At 37.5% G+C, this 16,380-nt stretch overlaps 1 protein-coding gene across 1 annotated transcript; it reads left to right on the forward strand.

The window, feature by feature from the left end:
- Positions 1 to 217: 217 nt before the first annotated feature.
- IL17B (interleukin 17B) lies at positions 218 to 14,869 on the forward strand. The gene is made up of 3 exons (XM_051973789.1): positions 218 to 310; positions 10,735 to 11,063; positions 13,821 to 14,869. Exons 1-3 carry the CDS (start codon positions 290 to 292, stop codon positions 14,065 to 14,067), a joined length of 597 nt encoding a protein of 198 aa, XP_051829749.1. The 5' UTR covers positions 218 to 289; the 3' UTR covers positions 14,068 to 14,869.
- The last annotated feature ends 1,511 nt before the right edge of the window (positions 14,870 to 16,380 follow it).

A 16,380-nucleotide genomic window follows, 5' to 3' on the forward strand; every position in this document is an offset into this window, starting at 1 on the left:
GCTAAACTCTACCAGACACACAGGACATTGTCCTTTTGTCAACAGCCCGGGCAGCACCTTGGGCAGCTTCCGAGGCTGCCCACGGCCCCTTTTCCTTGCCAATATGAATCTAGGCCAGACATGGCCAGGGGGTGAAGCTCTGAACTATCCCACCCACCCCCCAGTCTCCACAAACACACCCCTTTTTATCTATAATTGCCTTGTTCCATCTTCTCTTTGCCAGTCCGAGGGAGACATCCCTGCTGTTACTGTTGCTGCTACGGCTGCTGTCATCAACTGGTTCCCTACAATGCCTTCAGTTCACACTCTGGTACGTGGCTGTTTCTCACCTCCATCCTTCTGCTTCTTTCCCTTTTACCCCATTTAGGGATCTTGGGGTTCAGTTTTTCTTATTCATTTCTTTCTTATTGGTGCATGGCTGAGGCTGTTTGACCTGGAAATATAGTCTATCAGAGAATTATTCTTTCACTAGTCCCCTTCTTCTCTCTTCATGCCTGGGAGGTCCCTCAGGCCAAGGAAGAAACAGAGCCTAGTTTTATAACATTTGCCAATGGCTGATTATTAAGAGGGTTGGATCACAGTCCTAAGGCTGCAGATTCAAAGCAATGCATGTGGAGTGTAACAACTTGGATTCAAAATCTTACTATCACTTGTCATACTAACTGGATGATGTTAGGTGAGTCACTTTCTTTCCCTTTCTGGGCCTCAGTTTCCTCCTCAATAAAATAAAGAAGTCAGTCTTAATGATCTCTAAAATGCATTAGTCACATAGTCTGACAACAACACATTTGTACTGTATGATACATTGTGTTTTACAAAGTACTTTCTTCACAAATATTCACTAACCCTGTTTTACAGGTAAAGGAAATAAGGTTCAAAAAAGTGAATGATTACCCAAGGATCAAGTATGTATCAAGTGTCCTGAGGCAGGTTAGACCCAGATCTCTCCTGATTCCAGGTACAGAGCACTTTCTACTCTCCCACACTGTCTCTCTCTGAGTAAAGTTAGACTGGGTAAAAACTCCCCACTTAAAGGCTATGTCTAAAGGACACATCTAGGTGATACCTAGCAAAATTTTTCCGATCACCTGATCCTTCCAAAAAAGCAACATATGAGCCAAACAACCTTAAAGCTTGACTGACTTTTTCATATTTCATTTTGAGTGATTAATGTTACACTGACAAAGAAAGGGAAACAATGTTGATGTAAAGAAAAGAGTGGGAGTCAAGAGACCTGGGTGCTAGTCCAGATTCTTCCAGTGACACACACATAAGAGCACCAGGTCTAGAGATAGGAACACTCATCTTCATGAGTTCAAATGTGACTTCAGACACTTATTAGCTATGTGTCTCTGAGCAAGTCACTTAACTCTGCCTCAATTTCCTCATCTGTAAAACAAACTAGAGAAGAAAATGGCAAATTACTCTAGTATTTTTGCCAAGAAAAATCCCAAATGAGATCAGAAAGATACAGACACAAGTTAGCTCAACAACAACAAAAACTCCACAGGTAGTGGTTGTTATTAGCATGTCAGTAGAATAACTACCTTTGCCAATAATACCAGAGTATAAAAATTTCTGTTCCAGAGTTTACAATGAGAAAGGAGGAACAATTTATCCACTGGTTGTAAGAATAGAAAGGCACATTTACAGATATATAGACAATTCCAGGTGAAATGCTCTTTCCAGACTACCTATCAGGAGTTGTTAAAATTTAATTTGATATGGGATACTTCCCCTTCCCCTCCTCCTACCCTTATATGGTTTCCTCTAGGCCTTGATTTATCTAGATATTTTATTGAGCCCACAGATCTTTAGCTAAAAGCTCTAGGAAGAGACTTGTCCAGCCAGTTTGTCTTTTCCTTCAAACTCAGTGCCTCATTTTCAATAAGTCACATCCCACTCTTCTGATTCCCCTCTTACTGAGGTCTAGTGCTCCTCCTTCACTCCCTCTTCAAATATCATTCAGTGATGATCCAGATATGCCACATCTGTTGTCATTTATCTCATCACAATATAATTAACAGCTATTTAAATAGTTTTGAATATGTTCAATCAAAATTCTAATACTAGGAGCTCAGGATGCCTTAGACATTTACTATCAGTGTGATTATGAGCAAGTCACTTAACCACCATCTTACCTCAGTTTTTATTATCTGTAAAATGTAAAAAAAAAAAAAAAAAAAACACAACCCTCTCATGGTTGTTGTAAGAATAAAATAAGATAACATTTGTAGAGTTATTTGTGAACCTTAAAGCATTATATAATTGCTAGCTATTATTATTATTATCCTATCTTAATACTAAAACTCTCATCTGAACAAAGGATCTGAAGCCTATCTTAATACTATCCCCATATTTTGTTACATGAATTTATTTAAACAAGTCCTTACTTTCCCTCTGCTTTTCTGAATTTCACCCTTTTCTTTTTATTAGTTAGCAGTCAACCTGTTATTTTTTAAATGACACTGTACCCATCACCTGCCACGCTACTTATTCTTCCTTCCATTAATAATAAAAGTCATCATTCCAGTTGCTCATTCTACCTTGCATCTTTGTGTATATGAAGCACAAAAGAAGAAGCAATGATGTCTCCAGATACTCCAAATGCAAGTCCATAGTCCAAATAGGATGAGTTCTGATAGTACATGACCCATTTCTTCCAGTATTTCACAAACTATTTATGCTTCCTTTGCATCCTCTAGCTCTGTATTTTGGTACCTGGGTTGCTATACCTATACTAAAAAAAGAAGTTAGTCATTTGGCCTTCTCACCAAGGATAGAAGTAGGACCAATTTTTATGGAATGATACACATATACCTGGGAATCTAGATGGAACAATGGATAATGTGCCAGGCCTGAAGTCAAGAAGATTTATCTGCCTGAGTTCAAATCTGTCCTCAAACATTTACTAACTGTGTGACCCTGGGCAAGTCATTCAACTCTGCCTCAATTTACTCATCTGCAAAATGAGCTAGTGAAGGAAATGGCAAACTACTCCAGTATCTTTGCCAAGAAAAAACCAAGTGAAGTCCTGAAGAGTTGGACATGACTGAACAACTAAACAACAGATTAAACTTATCTATATATAGGAACTTTCTCAGGTGTACAAAGCTATAAATTGTATCTGAGCCCATAATAGCCAACCCATTCTCCCTCCAAATATTTGATTAGCATATCAATTAATCAATCAATCAATAACCATTTGTTAAACACTTACTTTGTCCCAGGCACAGTACAAGGCACTAAGAATACAAAAGCAAAAATGAAACAGTACTGTCTTCAAAAGGCTTACATTCTATTGGAGGAAACAACAAGTATATATATAAGCAAACACAAAACACATACAAAGTGAATACAAGGACACACAACTAGGTATAAATCTGTCCTATTTGCACCCAAATCTCCCTCTGCCAGCTCTGATCACATCCAATATGTTCCTAATTTGCTCAGATGATGTTGCATGGTAGAATGTTGCATTTTGATTTCCAAAATCTCCAAAAATTCTTCCTTTTCCCTCCCATGGAAAACAAGGATATGGAGAATGCCCCACTAATGAAAGAGAATTAACAATTGCTGAGTATCCACATGCTCCTTCCCTATAAATGCTACCTTGATCCATCACCAATAGAAACTTTCACTATTATCTAAGGAGTTAGGGATTAGACCAATATTATGTATTCCTTTAATAGGATTGATTTTAAGTTTATCTTTGATTCATCCTGTTTACAAGTCTAAAAGATTTGGGGGATTATAACATGACTTTTGTCTCTGACACACTCCAGATACTGAAACAGCCAATTCTCATGGTCTCTAAGACTGGTCACTAAAATGACTGAGGTGCTATGCCAAGAGATGTTTCTATACCTTAAATTCATGTAATTTCTATATGCATGTAACCCTTAACTGCCAGTGCTCTGCCCAAAGGAATGTAAATTTTTATCACTAAAACCTCACAAAGTGTTTTAGGGTTACTGGCTAGATTTCTTTCTTAAGGACCATCCAAATCACTCTGGTTCTGAACCATTAATAGGTCCCAGGCCAAATTTCATTTGGTCATTGTTTAGCACCTAAACTATTGGCTCAGAATGAGTGTAAGCAACAATTGTTTCTGTTTTGACCAAAAACCCAAAGGGTCTTCTGCTTCCAGGTTGATTTTTTTTTTTGACTAAGTTATTCCCGGATTCATTTCTAATCTAGTCTTACTCATATTGGATGTCGTCCAAACTGGGACCTATTAAAGATCTTAGCTTAAAAAAGCCTAAGTACATGGACTGATGCTGAGTGAAGTGAGCAGAGAGCCAAGAGAACATTGTACATAGTAACAGTAACATTGTTGCAATTGTGCAACTCTAATAGAATTAGCTCTTCTTAGCCATACAATGATTTAAGACAGTTCCAAAATACTCATATTGGATCCAGATCCAGAGAAAGAACTATCCAGTCTGAATGCAAATTGAAGCATATTATTTTCGCTCTTTTTTTTTCTTGCTCATGGTTTGTACCTTTTGTTTCACAGCATGATTAATGTGAATATGCTTGATAAGATTGTACATATATAATCTGTATCAACTAGCTTGATCTCCTGGGGAGAGAGAATAAAAGGGAGGAAGAGAGAAACATTTGGAACTCAAAATGCTATAAAAGTAAATGTTGAAAACTAAAATAAAAAAATAATAATGTTAAAAAAAAAAAAAAAAGCTTAAAAAGACTGCATCCAAAGTCGTCTCTAGTCATCCTAATCCATATTTTGCTACTGGACCCCGATGAATAAAATGAGGCTGGTAACTTTGCACAGTCTTATAATCCAAGCATTTCTTAAATGCTGGCTCTGGTCATGTGTGTGTGTGTGTGTGTGTGTGTGTGTGTGTGGTGTATTATCTCTCTGTCTCCATTTTTCTCTCTCTGACTCTGTTTTTCTCTCTCTGTCTCTCTCTCACTCTCTTTTTCCCCCATATATATGTGTGTATGTATACATATATATACATATATATATATGTATATATATATATGTATATATATATACATACACACATATATACACACACACATATGAAATGAAGGTGTCAGCCTCATTGGCCTCCCAAGTTTCCTTCCAGCTCTAAAACTAAGACCTGATGATTACATGAAACAGAATTTGAAGCAGCTTTGGGAAGACTTCCTTCTTTTTTCAGGGCTGCTCACCACTTTGGAAAATGTCTCCTTTCTTCTACTCTTTGCAACCCTATTTGACTCCTGCCTACCTGCTACTCTCCTCAGTCCCCTATGGACTTTGACCAATGATACAGACTCTTCTCTGTATTTTGTGGATAAGGCACCGCCCTCCCTCCAATTTGTAATGGGAAGTATACAAACAAAATCCAGAGCAAAGCAGCACTAGCTGTCCCAAGCTCCTGCTCTTCTTTCTGTGCTTGTTCAACCCCAGCAAGATTCCAAGGGCTTACCCCACTTTAACTCAGCTTGACCATGTCAAAATTTTTGAGCTGTCTCTTGGCTGCATCCTTTCCTCTGGGACCTCAAATCTGGAGTTTTTGTTTCCCTGAGATAGACTTGTCAACTATTTTTCTCTCTTGTCTCCCTTTCTGGGATAATCACAGAACATTCACCAAGAGCTCTTTTAGGGGAGAGGATTTATCTTTCTGTCTTTAGGGATCCAAGTGAAACAATCTCCTAAGGAACTCCAGGCTTACCTTTTCTGGGTATCCTAGACTTTCTTCCTTGCAGGAAAGTCAGCCACACAATTCATTATTTATTCTGTAATGAACTCCTTTCTCCTGTTTCTTCTAGGCATCCTATAATTCTTTTTGTAATGTTAAATATTTCTACTGTCACAGATGATGTGTCATTGAGCAAAAATCTGATATCTCACAGTCTCTGACTCCACAGATTTAACTTTCACAATTATTCCTTTGTTAACTCTTATGTTTCACTGGTTTAATTTTTAGTTTGTTTAAAGGGTAATCCACTCACCTCTTGATCCCATTTTTCTGTTTTATATGCACTTACTCCTCATTTTCAGTGATCTGGAGCATCAAAATCTTCCAGAGTACAACTCTCACTCTTCCCTTACAGTTCTTTCTTCTTATTATTCAAGTTATAAAGATTGCAATGCAGGAACTTTATTCCTTGAAATAACCATTCAGTTGTATAGAATCAACTAATCCTTATTTCTAGTTAGCAAAAATAACCAGTTTTAGAAGCATAGTCCTTCCTTTTAGTGGCCAAATCCTAATTAGCTAGGCTCCTCACCATAGCAGGAACATCTTTGTGTCTTTTCCTTACCTCTGCCAAAGTGTATCTTAGCAATTGTATCTTAAAGTTGATTTAAGGGCATGTTATGTGTTATTTGTCTCAGGCATTGATTTCCAATTATAGCTCTGCTATAATATTTATCAACTAAACCTTCCATTTCCTCTTCAATGAAAGAATAATCTTTTTTTTTTCCCCATGGACAAATATCTACCCTATATGTTTACTATTTTAAAGTGACTATAAATCTCCCTTTTCCTTATCTGTAATTTGGATTCTTAGAATGTAAGATAATATACCACCATATAATTAGCTCCCAGAAAACTAGCAATCAAGTCCATACTGCACTGGACAACTCCATGCAGAACTCCCAGACTCTACTCCTGAGCCTCATCATGGCCAATGGGAGTTTCAGGAAAAATATGTAGGAAACTTGGATTCACCTACTTTCCTTGAACTTGCATATCTCTGGCTAAAGGCTATGAGAATTGAACTTGCTATCTAAATCTAACTTTTCTCCCAAAATAGGATAATAAATTCAGCAAACCAAATCCCACTCTCTCTCCGGCCCATGACACTTATCCAAATTGTCCTTCCCACAGCCATTCCTGAATGTCACTCAAATATTAGCCTATGGTTCTTGACCTCGTTGTTACATAGTTCTACACATGCTCAACCCACTCTCCAGTAAGGGAATACCTCTGTTGTCTGGGTAACAGTCTTACTGCCCATGCGTGTTAATGAATCTCTTCATCCTCTGGTTATCTTGACCTGGTCATTCATTCCTCTGATCTCCTAAGTATCCCTCTTGTGTTGTCCCCTTTGTTCTGTCTCCTCTGCATTCCTTAAACTAACAGGCTTACAATAGTGCATTCTCAAAGCTATCCATCCTTGGATATCAGCCTAGTATTCTACACACTTGTCAGCATCTAGCCAGCAGCCATTTTTAATCCTCTTTGCCACAGTAACAGAGATAACTTGTTTACAATGCTGACAACTTGGTATGCAACATGAAAATATAACTATTTCTTTACTTCCTGTAAGAGCGTTTCATATGGTAGACAGGAAGGAATCTACATGGTCTTAGGACTAGAGGGCCATTAGAGACAATCTACTTCAATGTTTCCCCTTGACAGAAAAGGAAACTGAGCTCAGTGTGGTCAAGTCACACACTAAAAATCATAAAGATTGTTAGGGTCAAGGTTATAATGTTCATAATTCATAAGGGCCAAAGCCAGGACTCAAAGTCAAGCTGTGGTGATGTTTTCCATTTTGTTTTGTTTGGTTTTTTATTCTGAATCCAGGATTCTTTTGTCGCAGCATTCTGACTCCCAAATATAAAAAAATCTGACAGTTAATGAACAAGCAATTATAGAAAATGCACTCTGCGCCAGGCATTGTGCTAACCATTCCATTTACACAAAGAAAAACCAGTTTCTGCCTCAAGGAACTGACATTCTAATGAATGTTAAAGTACTATAGACATATATACACATATTTTGCATATATATACACCCACATGCAGAGATGCATACACTTATATGTGTATATAAATATACATGAAAATGTCTCTCTAAGCAATGTTCATAATTATAACTTCAATAATCATATTAGATATATGTATATGTAATAATCATATTAGATATATAGATTATTACAATTACAGCTATGAGCATTGCTTAGGAAAGGAATTAAGTACAGACTGGAAATTAAAGATAAATATCAAAGCTTCGATTTCAATTCAATTTACTAAGCAAAGGAAACAAAAATGAAGAATGTTATAGTCCTACCCCACATGCTTACTCTCTATGTGATACTAGACAAGTAATTTAATCTGTTTTTCTCAGTTTTCTCATCTATAAAAATGGAGATTATAATACCTTCTATTTCCTAGGGTTGTTGCAAGGATGAAATGAAATTATATTTTCAAAGTGTTTTGCAATATATATTGCTATAAAATGCTAGCTTGTTTTATTTTTATTATCTCTGCCTTCAGGAACATTAACTAATTGGTCAATTATTTTTAAAAAACCATTTATTAAGCATTTACTATGTGTCAGACACTAGGCCAAAGTCCTAGGGGCATAAATAGAAGAAACAATCTCTGTCCTTAGGAAGTTGCCATTCTAGTAGGGAGAGTGGTAACTTAAGAAGGAAAGGTAAAGTTAAAGGGATGATGAGTAAGCCATAGAGCAATGTGATGATGGGCCATTTCCAAAAACAATCATAGTATTGATTTGATGATTATTCCTAGAGCAAATTAGAGGGGAAGGAGGGATTGTACAATGACAAGGAATAGCAAGGAATTGAGGGTCACTAGATCATAAAATAACTCATTGGCTGCATTGGATATGGATAAAACATAGATCCAAACAAAATACATATTAATGTAAGTAATATGTAAGAAGCCTGGAGAGGTAGGAAGGAGTTGTGCTGTGAAGGGCTTTAAAAAAAAAAGGCCATGAAGGTCAAAGAAAGAATTTTATATTTGATCCTATAGGTAATAAAGAGCCACTGGGATTTATGGAATGGTTTAGATTGTATGATCAAACTTGTGCTTTTGGAAGATAAGTTTGACAGCTGATTGGAGAATAAGTTAGAATAAGGAGAGATTATTGCAATGGTTCAGGTGTGAGATGATGAGGGCCTGAACTTACATGGTTATAGTGACAGAAGAGAACAAGTGCTGCATACTAAAAAGCTGACATGACAGCTGATTGAATATGGAATGGCCTCCCTCACTGGAATCTTCAAAAACTGCATGACCACTCATGTGGGGTTGTGTTGTGGGGGGAATTCTCCATTCATATATTTTTCAAGTTCTTGAAGTCTTTTCCAAATCTGAGAAACTGTGATTCTGCAACACTAGTTAAAATGTGATGGGGGCAAGGAACAGGAGGGATTATAAAACAGAAATCCAAACAAAATACTTAGGCAAATTCAAGAAGTCAGAAATTACTTTCATCTGGAAGGAATTAGGAAATCTTCATTGAAGAATCCACATTTAAACTGTACCTTCAAGGAAGGAAAGGATTCTAATAGATAGAAATAAGGAGGAAATACATTTCAGGCATGAGAGAGAACCAGTAAATATACAGAGGCAAGACATAGCAGTAGAAGATTAGAAGTTAACTGGTAATTTAATTTGCTTGGAATTTAGAGTGTGTCTAGGGATGTAACATAAATCTGACTAGATTATTTGGACCCAGATTATGGAGGACCTTAAATGACAAGTTAGGAAGTTAGCATTTTATCTGATAGGCAATAAGGAGCAATAAAAGATTTCTGAGTTGTAGTAATTGTGTGAAGGCAAGACTAGGTAATGGAGACAAAAGTGACAGGGATGCTAATGAGAAAACTTCCAGGGGAGAAATAATGAGGTATGAAATTAGGTGATATGAGGAGAGGAGGGGATAGATGCAATTTTGAAGATGGAATCAATAGGATAAAGAACCTCGTTGGATGTATTAATAAGGGAGAGGAAAGAGTCAATATTTCATCAAAGTTCTGATTCAAGATGACTGGGAAAACAGGGTAACTGGGTGGCAAAGTGAATAGAGTGCTGGACCTGGAGTCAGGAAGACTCATCTCCCTGAGTTCTAAACTGACTTCAGACACTTGCTGTGTCTCAGTTGTGTGACCCTAAACAAATCACCTCACCCTGTTTGCCTCAGTTTCCTTATCTGTAAAATGACCTGGAAAAATAAATGGTGAACTGCTCTAACATCTCTGCCAAACAAATGCCAAATGGCGTCACAAAGGTTTGGGCTAAACAACAACAATGACTGTGAAGATATATCACTAACAAAAGTGTAGAATTAAGTAATTCTTATGATCTTGCCCTCCCCACTTACTATGTGACTTATGATAAGGCTCTATTTTCCCTCTTTTGGCTTTAATTTCTTCATTCACAAAATGAAGAAAATGGATTAGATAATTTCAACAGTCCCAAGTCTAAACCAGAAAATCCCATGATTCTAGAATAACTCTTTTTAATATTTTGATAATTATTTCAATCTATTTTCCTTTGTAATCCTATATGACAGGGGTGAGGGAGTGAGGGTAAATGTAATTGGATAGGCATGTATGAAGTAATATGGAATTGAAGAAAGATATAAGTGAGGTAGGGTGGTTGACTGTTGATGGAAGGTAAGTGTGAATGGTTTTAGTGGAAGGAAGGAACATGTTTATGTCTAGAAATGTATGGATGGGAATTGGGATGGTGGTAGATGTGAGAAGATGGTACTAGGTGTGATCGTGGGTGAGGAGGGAAGGGCAAGAGGAGGCTTGAGCATTGTAGCAGGCATTAGGGGAGAAGATTTTAGACAATATAGAATCCTTTTCTCCTTGGGATATCTTGCACGGCCAGGGCTATGGGACTGTGGACTGACTCTTGCTCCTTGACCCCACAAAGGGTCAGGAGTGTGGTTCTTGGCTCTTTGTGAAGCTAATTTAGCTTAACACTTCTATGGGCTCTTTCTTTAGCTTGGACTCCTTGCCATCTCCATCTTCTTCTCCCTGACCCTGAGTGTCCCAGGGCAGCCAAAGACCAAACTCCAGAATCCCAAAGGAAAGAGGAAAGGGGCGACGAGGACAAAAATTCTTCCCTCAGTGGCTCAGGGATCCTTAGACTTGGTGCAAAGGGTGAAGCTGCCAGGGGAAAAGGTGTTTGCCTTAATGGAAGAATATGAGAGGAGCATTCAGGAGATGGTGGCCCAGCTGAGGAACAGTTCAGAGCAATCTAAAGGCAAATGTGAGGTCAACCTGCAGCTGTGGATGTCCAACAAGCGGAGCCTATCCCCATGGACATACAGGTGAGTCCAGCATCCGGTCCCCAGAATAAGGGTAATAGAAGAGTAAGTGGTAATAAAATCTACAATGATAGAGACAGTAGACACTTTTCAATTTAATCTAGACCCTTCATTTTACAGATGAGGAAACTGAGACTCAGGAAGGGCATGTGCTTTAGTCAAGACACATGGTTGTCACTATGAGGTCTAATATCTTGGATTCAAATCCAGGCTTCTTTCCACTATCTCATGTTCCTATAGTACATTAAGATTAACAAAGCACTCTCTTCCAAACAATCCTAAGAAATAGGTTGGGCAAATATTATCAAAAAAGAGAATGGAGCATCAGAGAAATAAAGTCATTTGCTCAAGGACACAAAGGTAGTATTAGAACAGGAATAGAAACTCATAATTATAGGAGTGATAAAGTCATAAGTTGTGAGGCAGAAAAGCAACAAAGTCCATTATCTTCATATTGTTGTTGTTTAGTCATTTTCAGTCATGCCCAACTCTTCAAAAACCCCATTTTGGGATTTTCTTGGTAAAGACACTGGAACAGTTTGCTATTTCCTTCTGCTCATTTTATTCCTGAAGAATCTGAGGCAATCAGGATTAGGTGACTTGCCTAGGGTCAGGTAGCTAGTAAGTCTCTGAGGCCAGATTTAAATTCAGATCTTCCTGACTCCAAACTTGGCATACTATCCACTGTGTCCCCTAAATGCCCCCTCCTCTTTTTACTAATATGGAAACAGAAGCCCAGATGAAATTCCCCAAAGTCAATCAAATAATATGTAGCAAAAGCAAGATTTGAATTTAGGTTTTCTGATTTCGAATCCAGTGTTGTTTTCACCATACCACATTCACGTAGGGAAGAATATTAGACCAGATTACTTCTAAGGCCCATTCCAACTCTAAGGTGCTCTCCCACAGGAAAAACTAAATGAAGTTGAGGACATTAACCATGAATAAAGAACTAGTCATGACCAAGCTGAGCCTCAATAAACTGCAAATAAAATCAAGTAAAGGCAACAACAGAAAGAGTGTTGGTAATAAGGAAAGAGTGCCAGGTTTGTATTTAGAAAATCTGACTTTCAATTCAGGCTTTGTCCCTTATAAGTTCCTGGACAATAAAGCACTTTTCTGAGTCCCTTTCTTCCCATCTACAAAATGGAAATAATAATTGCTTGCTGCTTGGCTGCAGTGAGGTTCAAGACTCATCTCTGAAATATACTGGCTGTGTGACCTGCAAAAGTCATTTGTCTTCTAAGCATTCTAAATCTAAACCCCGATTAACTTGATGAATAAGTGTTGATATGCTTTGGCAGACAGAGTTTCTCTCTAGTTCCTTACACAAATAAAATCATAGGATCATGGTGAGAACCAAATAAGCCAATGTATGTAAAACATTTTAAATCTGTATATAAATATGTTGTTATTGTTGTTAATATTATAAGAACATCCCATAAAAAGATGAAACATTCATCTCAAAATCTAGATATGTATAAAAGCTGATTGAGGAGTTTTTCACTCAATACTGTCCATTTGGGTCTTTTCTGAGAAGAATAGCCTTCTAGAAGATACTTGTAACTCTGCCCCATGCCTCCTTGGTAATAATCATAGCTAATATTTACATACATGATCTTTTCAAGATAGATGGTCCATGCATAATTCATGATTTTCCTCATTTCACAGATAATAAAACTGAGGTTCAGAAAAAGGAAGTAACTTGACTAAGTGGCTTACACAACTAATAAATAGTAGAGCTGAGATTTGAGCCTACTCTCCAAATGTCAAGTCCAAAGTTCTTTCCATTATACCATGGCTATCTATTTAGAAAGTAATAAGATGTCATGGAAACTATTAAACTTATAAAAAGGAGGTACCATATTCATAATCCTGACCCTGAATGATATGATTGGTGCATTTACTACCTGTTTGACCCTAGAAAAGTCATTTTAAATCTGTCTATCTCAGTCTCCTTATCTGCAAAATGAGGGTAATAATAGCACCTATTTAGTAGAGTTGTAAAGATCAAATGAGTTTTTTGTATTAAAGTGGTTTTGCAAACCTTAAAGGACTATATAAATTTTAGTTATTATTACTTTAAGTTGAAAAGATTGGGATGTTTGGATTATGAAAGAGCAGACTTAGTGGGGGAACATGACTGCCATTTTCAAGCATTTGAAATGTAATCTTTTTCTATATACACGTGTGTGTGTGTGCATGTAAACATAAACATATATAATATGCATCTGTGTACATTTACACACACATACACACGGAGGAGATAGAGAATTTATTCTGCTTGACCCCAGAAGGCAGAACAGGAGTGGTGGAGCAAATGTAGACAAATTTCAGCTCCATATAAGGAGAAACTTGGAAGTAGAACAGTCTCTTCCTAAAGATCATGAGTTTCCTGTCACGAAGGCTCTTCATGTAGAGGCTGGAGGAACACAGGGATGTCCAGGGAGGCCTATTCAGAGCCAGAGTAGATTGCCTCTGACATCCCCTTCTATCTCTGAGATTTTATGATTCCACAAACACTTTGATACTGCAAAGTTTTTTTGATTATGTTTTTAATAGAAGATGGGACTTCAGAAAATTATCTTAGTTTGAGCCAAAAGCGCTTTATACTACATGAACATGAGGGTTTGGGAGAGGTGACCAGAGGGCATAGGCCTTGCTATTTAGTCTTAGCCTTCACCTCTAGGTCAAGGGGACAAGGGAGGATTTGGTGAATCAGCTTTCTCTGTGAGCCTCCCTCCCCCATCTCTTCTGCAGCCTGAATCATGACCCAGCGAGAATCCCTGTGGATCTCCCAGAGGCCCGCTGCCTTTGCCTAGGCTGTATCAATCCCTTCACGATGCAGGAAGATCGAACCATGGTGAGTGTTCCTATTTACAGCCAGATTCCAGTACGTCGTCATCTGTGCTCCTTGTTTCCCCGGGCTGGCTGGAGGCAGCAAAAGGCCTGTGCTCCAAGAACTGTCATGGAGACAATCGCTGTGGGCTGCACCTGTATTTTCTGAGCAGGGCCAAGAGAATGGCACTTTCTCCTCTCTGATGATGGACCTACATACTGAGCCACAGTGGGACTGCCCTTATCCAATAATTTAATTTGAATCAACAAATATTTATTAAATGCTTATTGTAGGCAAAGCCTTACATTTGGATATGAAAATGAAAGAGGATGCTATCTCACATTTTTGGACATAGCCAATAGGGAATTTGTTTTGCTGGACTATGCATATTTGATATAAGGAGTTTTTCTTAATTGTTTAATTATTGAGGGGGGGAGGGGAGACATAATAAAGGCATGTTAAAAAAAACTCAAATCTTTTAAAAGACATGTAAAAAAAAAAACAAGTCTTAAAAAAAAAAAGAAAATCAATGATCTATAATAAAGATTAGATTTAGGAAAAATCGTGGGGGCAGTGGTCAATAAGAGAAAAGAAAATAATACAGTCTCTGACCTAAAGGAACTTACACTCTAGTAAGGAGCTGGGAAGAGGGCATGACAAGATTATAGTATAATACAAAGTAGACTGGGATGTGAGAAAATAAGAAATACAAAAGTACTCTAAGAAAGCTTGAGAAGCAAGAAGAATAGTTAGGTGGGAGTGGGAAGCAGTGATGTCATGGAAGGCTTCACAGAGGTGAACTTAGTTAAGTATGAATAAAATTATAAATAAAATTGAGTAAGGTAAAGTATTCCCACCATCCTGCTCCCTCTTCCTTCCTCCTCCTCAGTCTTCAGGGCTCTACTCTCCATTCCTAGCTCAACACTCCACTAGGATGAAGAAAAGAGGAATGTGTGTGTGTGTGTGTGTGTGTGTGTGTGTGTGTGTGTTTGTGTGTGAATATGGAGGGAGAGAGTCCATGGGAATGGAGGTGGGATGGGGTGAAGTTGGAAAAAACTATTTCTATATTTTCTTTCCTTTGTATCCTCAGCCTTAGTGCCTGGCACACAGTAAGTGATTAATAAAATGCTTGTAGATTAATTAACTAATCTAGCATAACTCATTTCAGAAAGAAAGGCCTTCCCTTGCCTAATCTGTAGCTCTTTGTGATTAACCTTGATCTTGTATTACAAATTGTTTGAGGCTGGACTAGGAATATTATAGAGCAGATTTGACCTCCCAGTTGTTCTCTAATTCAATAAATATCTATTAATTATATATTATTTGAAAGGTCTCTAAGGCTATGCAGATAGATATGACACCAACCTTGCTCTTATGAAATTTGTAATTCAGTAGAGAGAAAAATAGAGAGATAGAGATAAGGATATGGATATGGAGAGAGAGAAACAGAGATAGAGAAAGAAACACAAAGACATACAAAGAGATTTCTATATATCTTATCTACATATCTATAATATTTTTCTATATACCCATGTGTGAATATATACATATATATGTATCTATATATATACATGTATATATAAAAATATGTATATATATAGATCTATAAATCTATGTATATATCCACGTCTATATTAGTAAATACATACACACACACACACATAACTCTATTCAGATGTATGTGAAATAAGTTCAATAGTCAGAGATTCCATATATAATGAAGATGACATGTGGCTAGACCATCTGAGATGAGTCAGAAGGTAAGAGGTCCCATAAAGAACTGGATACAATCTGGAGAACAAAAAACTAGGCAAGAGCCAGGGGAATCTTAGCTATCTTCCCAAACTATGGAACCTCTGGCCTCACAGCATTGAACCATGAACAATGGGCAAAAGTTTAAAAAAAAAAAAAAAGGTAGATTTTGCCTCAATATAAGGCAGAACTTGCTAATGACTACAACTGTCCAACAATAGTGATCTCCCTGTAGTTACTGGATATGATCATCATAATCATATAATCTCATGAAGATAATGATGATAATAATGATTGTGATTTATTAAGCACTACTATGTGCCAAACACTGGAGAAAAGGTCATTTCATAGCTATATTTTTGCACACATAGTTACACATATTATATCTTTGGACATCATGTCTGATTTTATTGGTATAAGAAACTTTGGTAAGGAAACTATATTTACTAAAGAAAATCATCACTGGCTCTAAAATTCCATTCTACAGAGTTGACTGAGGATACTGAGAGATTATGAGATTTGCAGAGGGTCACACAGACAGAAAGGGTGAGGAGCAGGTCTCAAATGCAAGTCTCACTAATTCAGAAGGTAGCTCTTTCTATTATATGTGTAGGATCATGTGTATGAGGAAGATAGGTGGAGCAGCAGATAAGACTATTACTGGCCCCCAAATCAGGAACCACCAGAGTTCAAAAACAGCCTGAGACACTAGCTGTATGACCCTGAGCA

The sequence above is a fragment of the Antechinus flavipes genome, chromosome 2 (assembly GCF_016432865.1).
Source record: "Antechinus flavipes isolate AdamAnt ecotype Samford, QLD, Australia chromosome 2, AdamAnt_v2, whole genome shotgun sequence".
Classification (NCBI taxonomy): domain Eukaryota; kingdom Metazoa; phylum Chordata; class Mammalia; order Dasyuromorphia; family Dasyuridae; genus Antechinus; species Antechinus flavipes.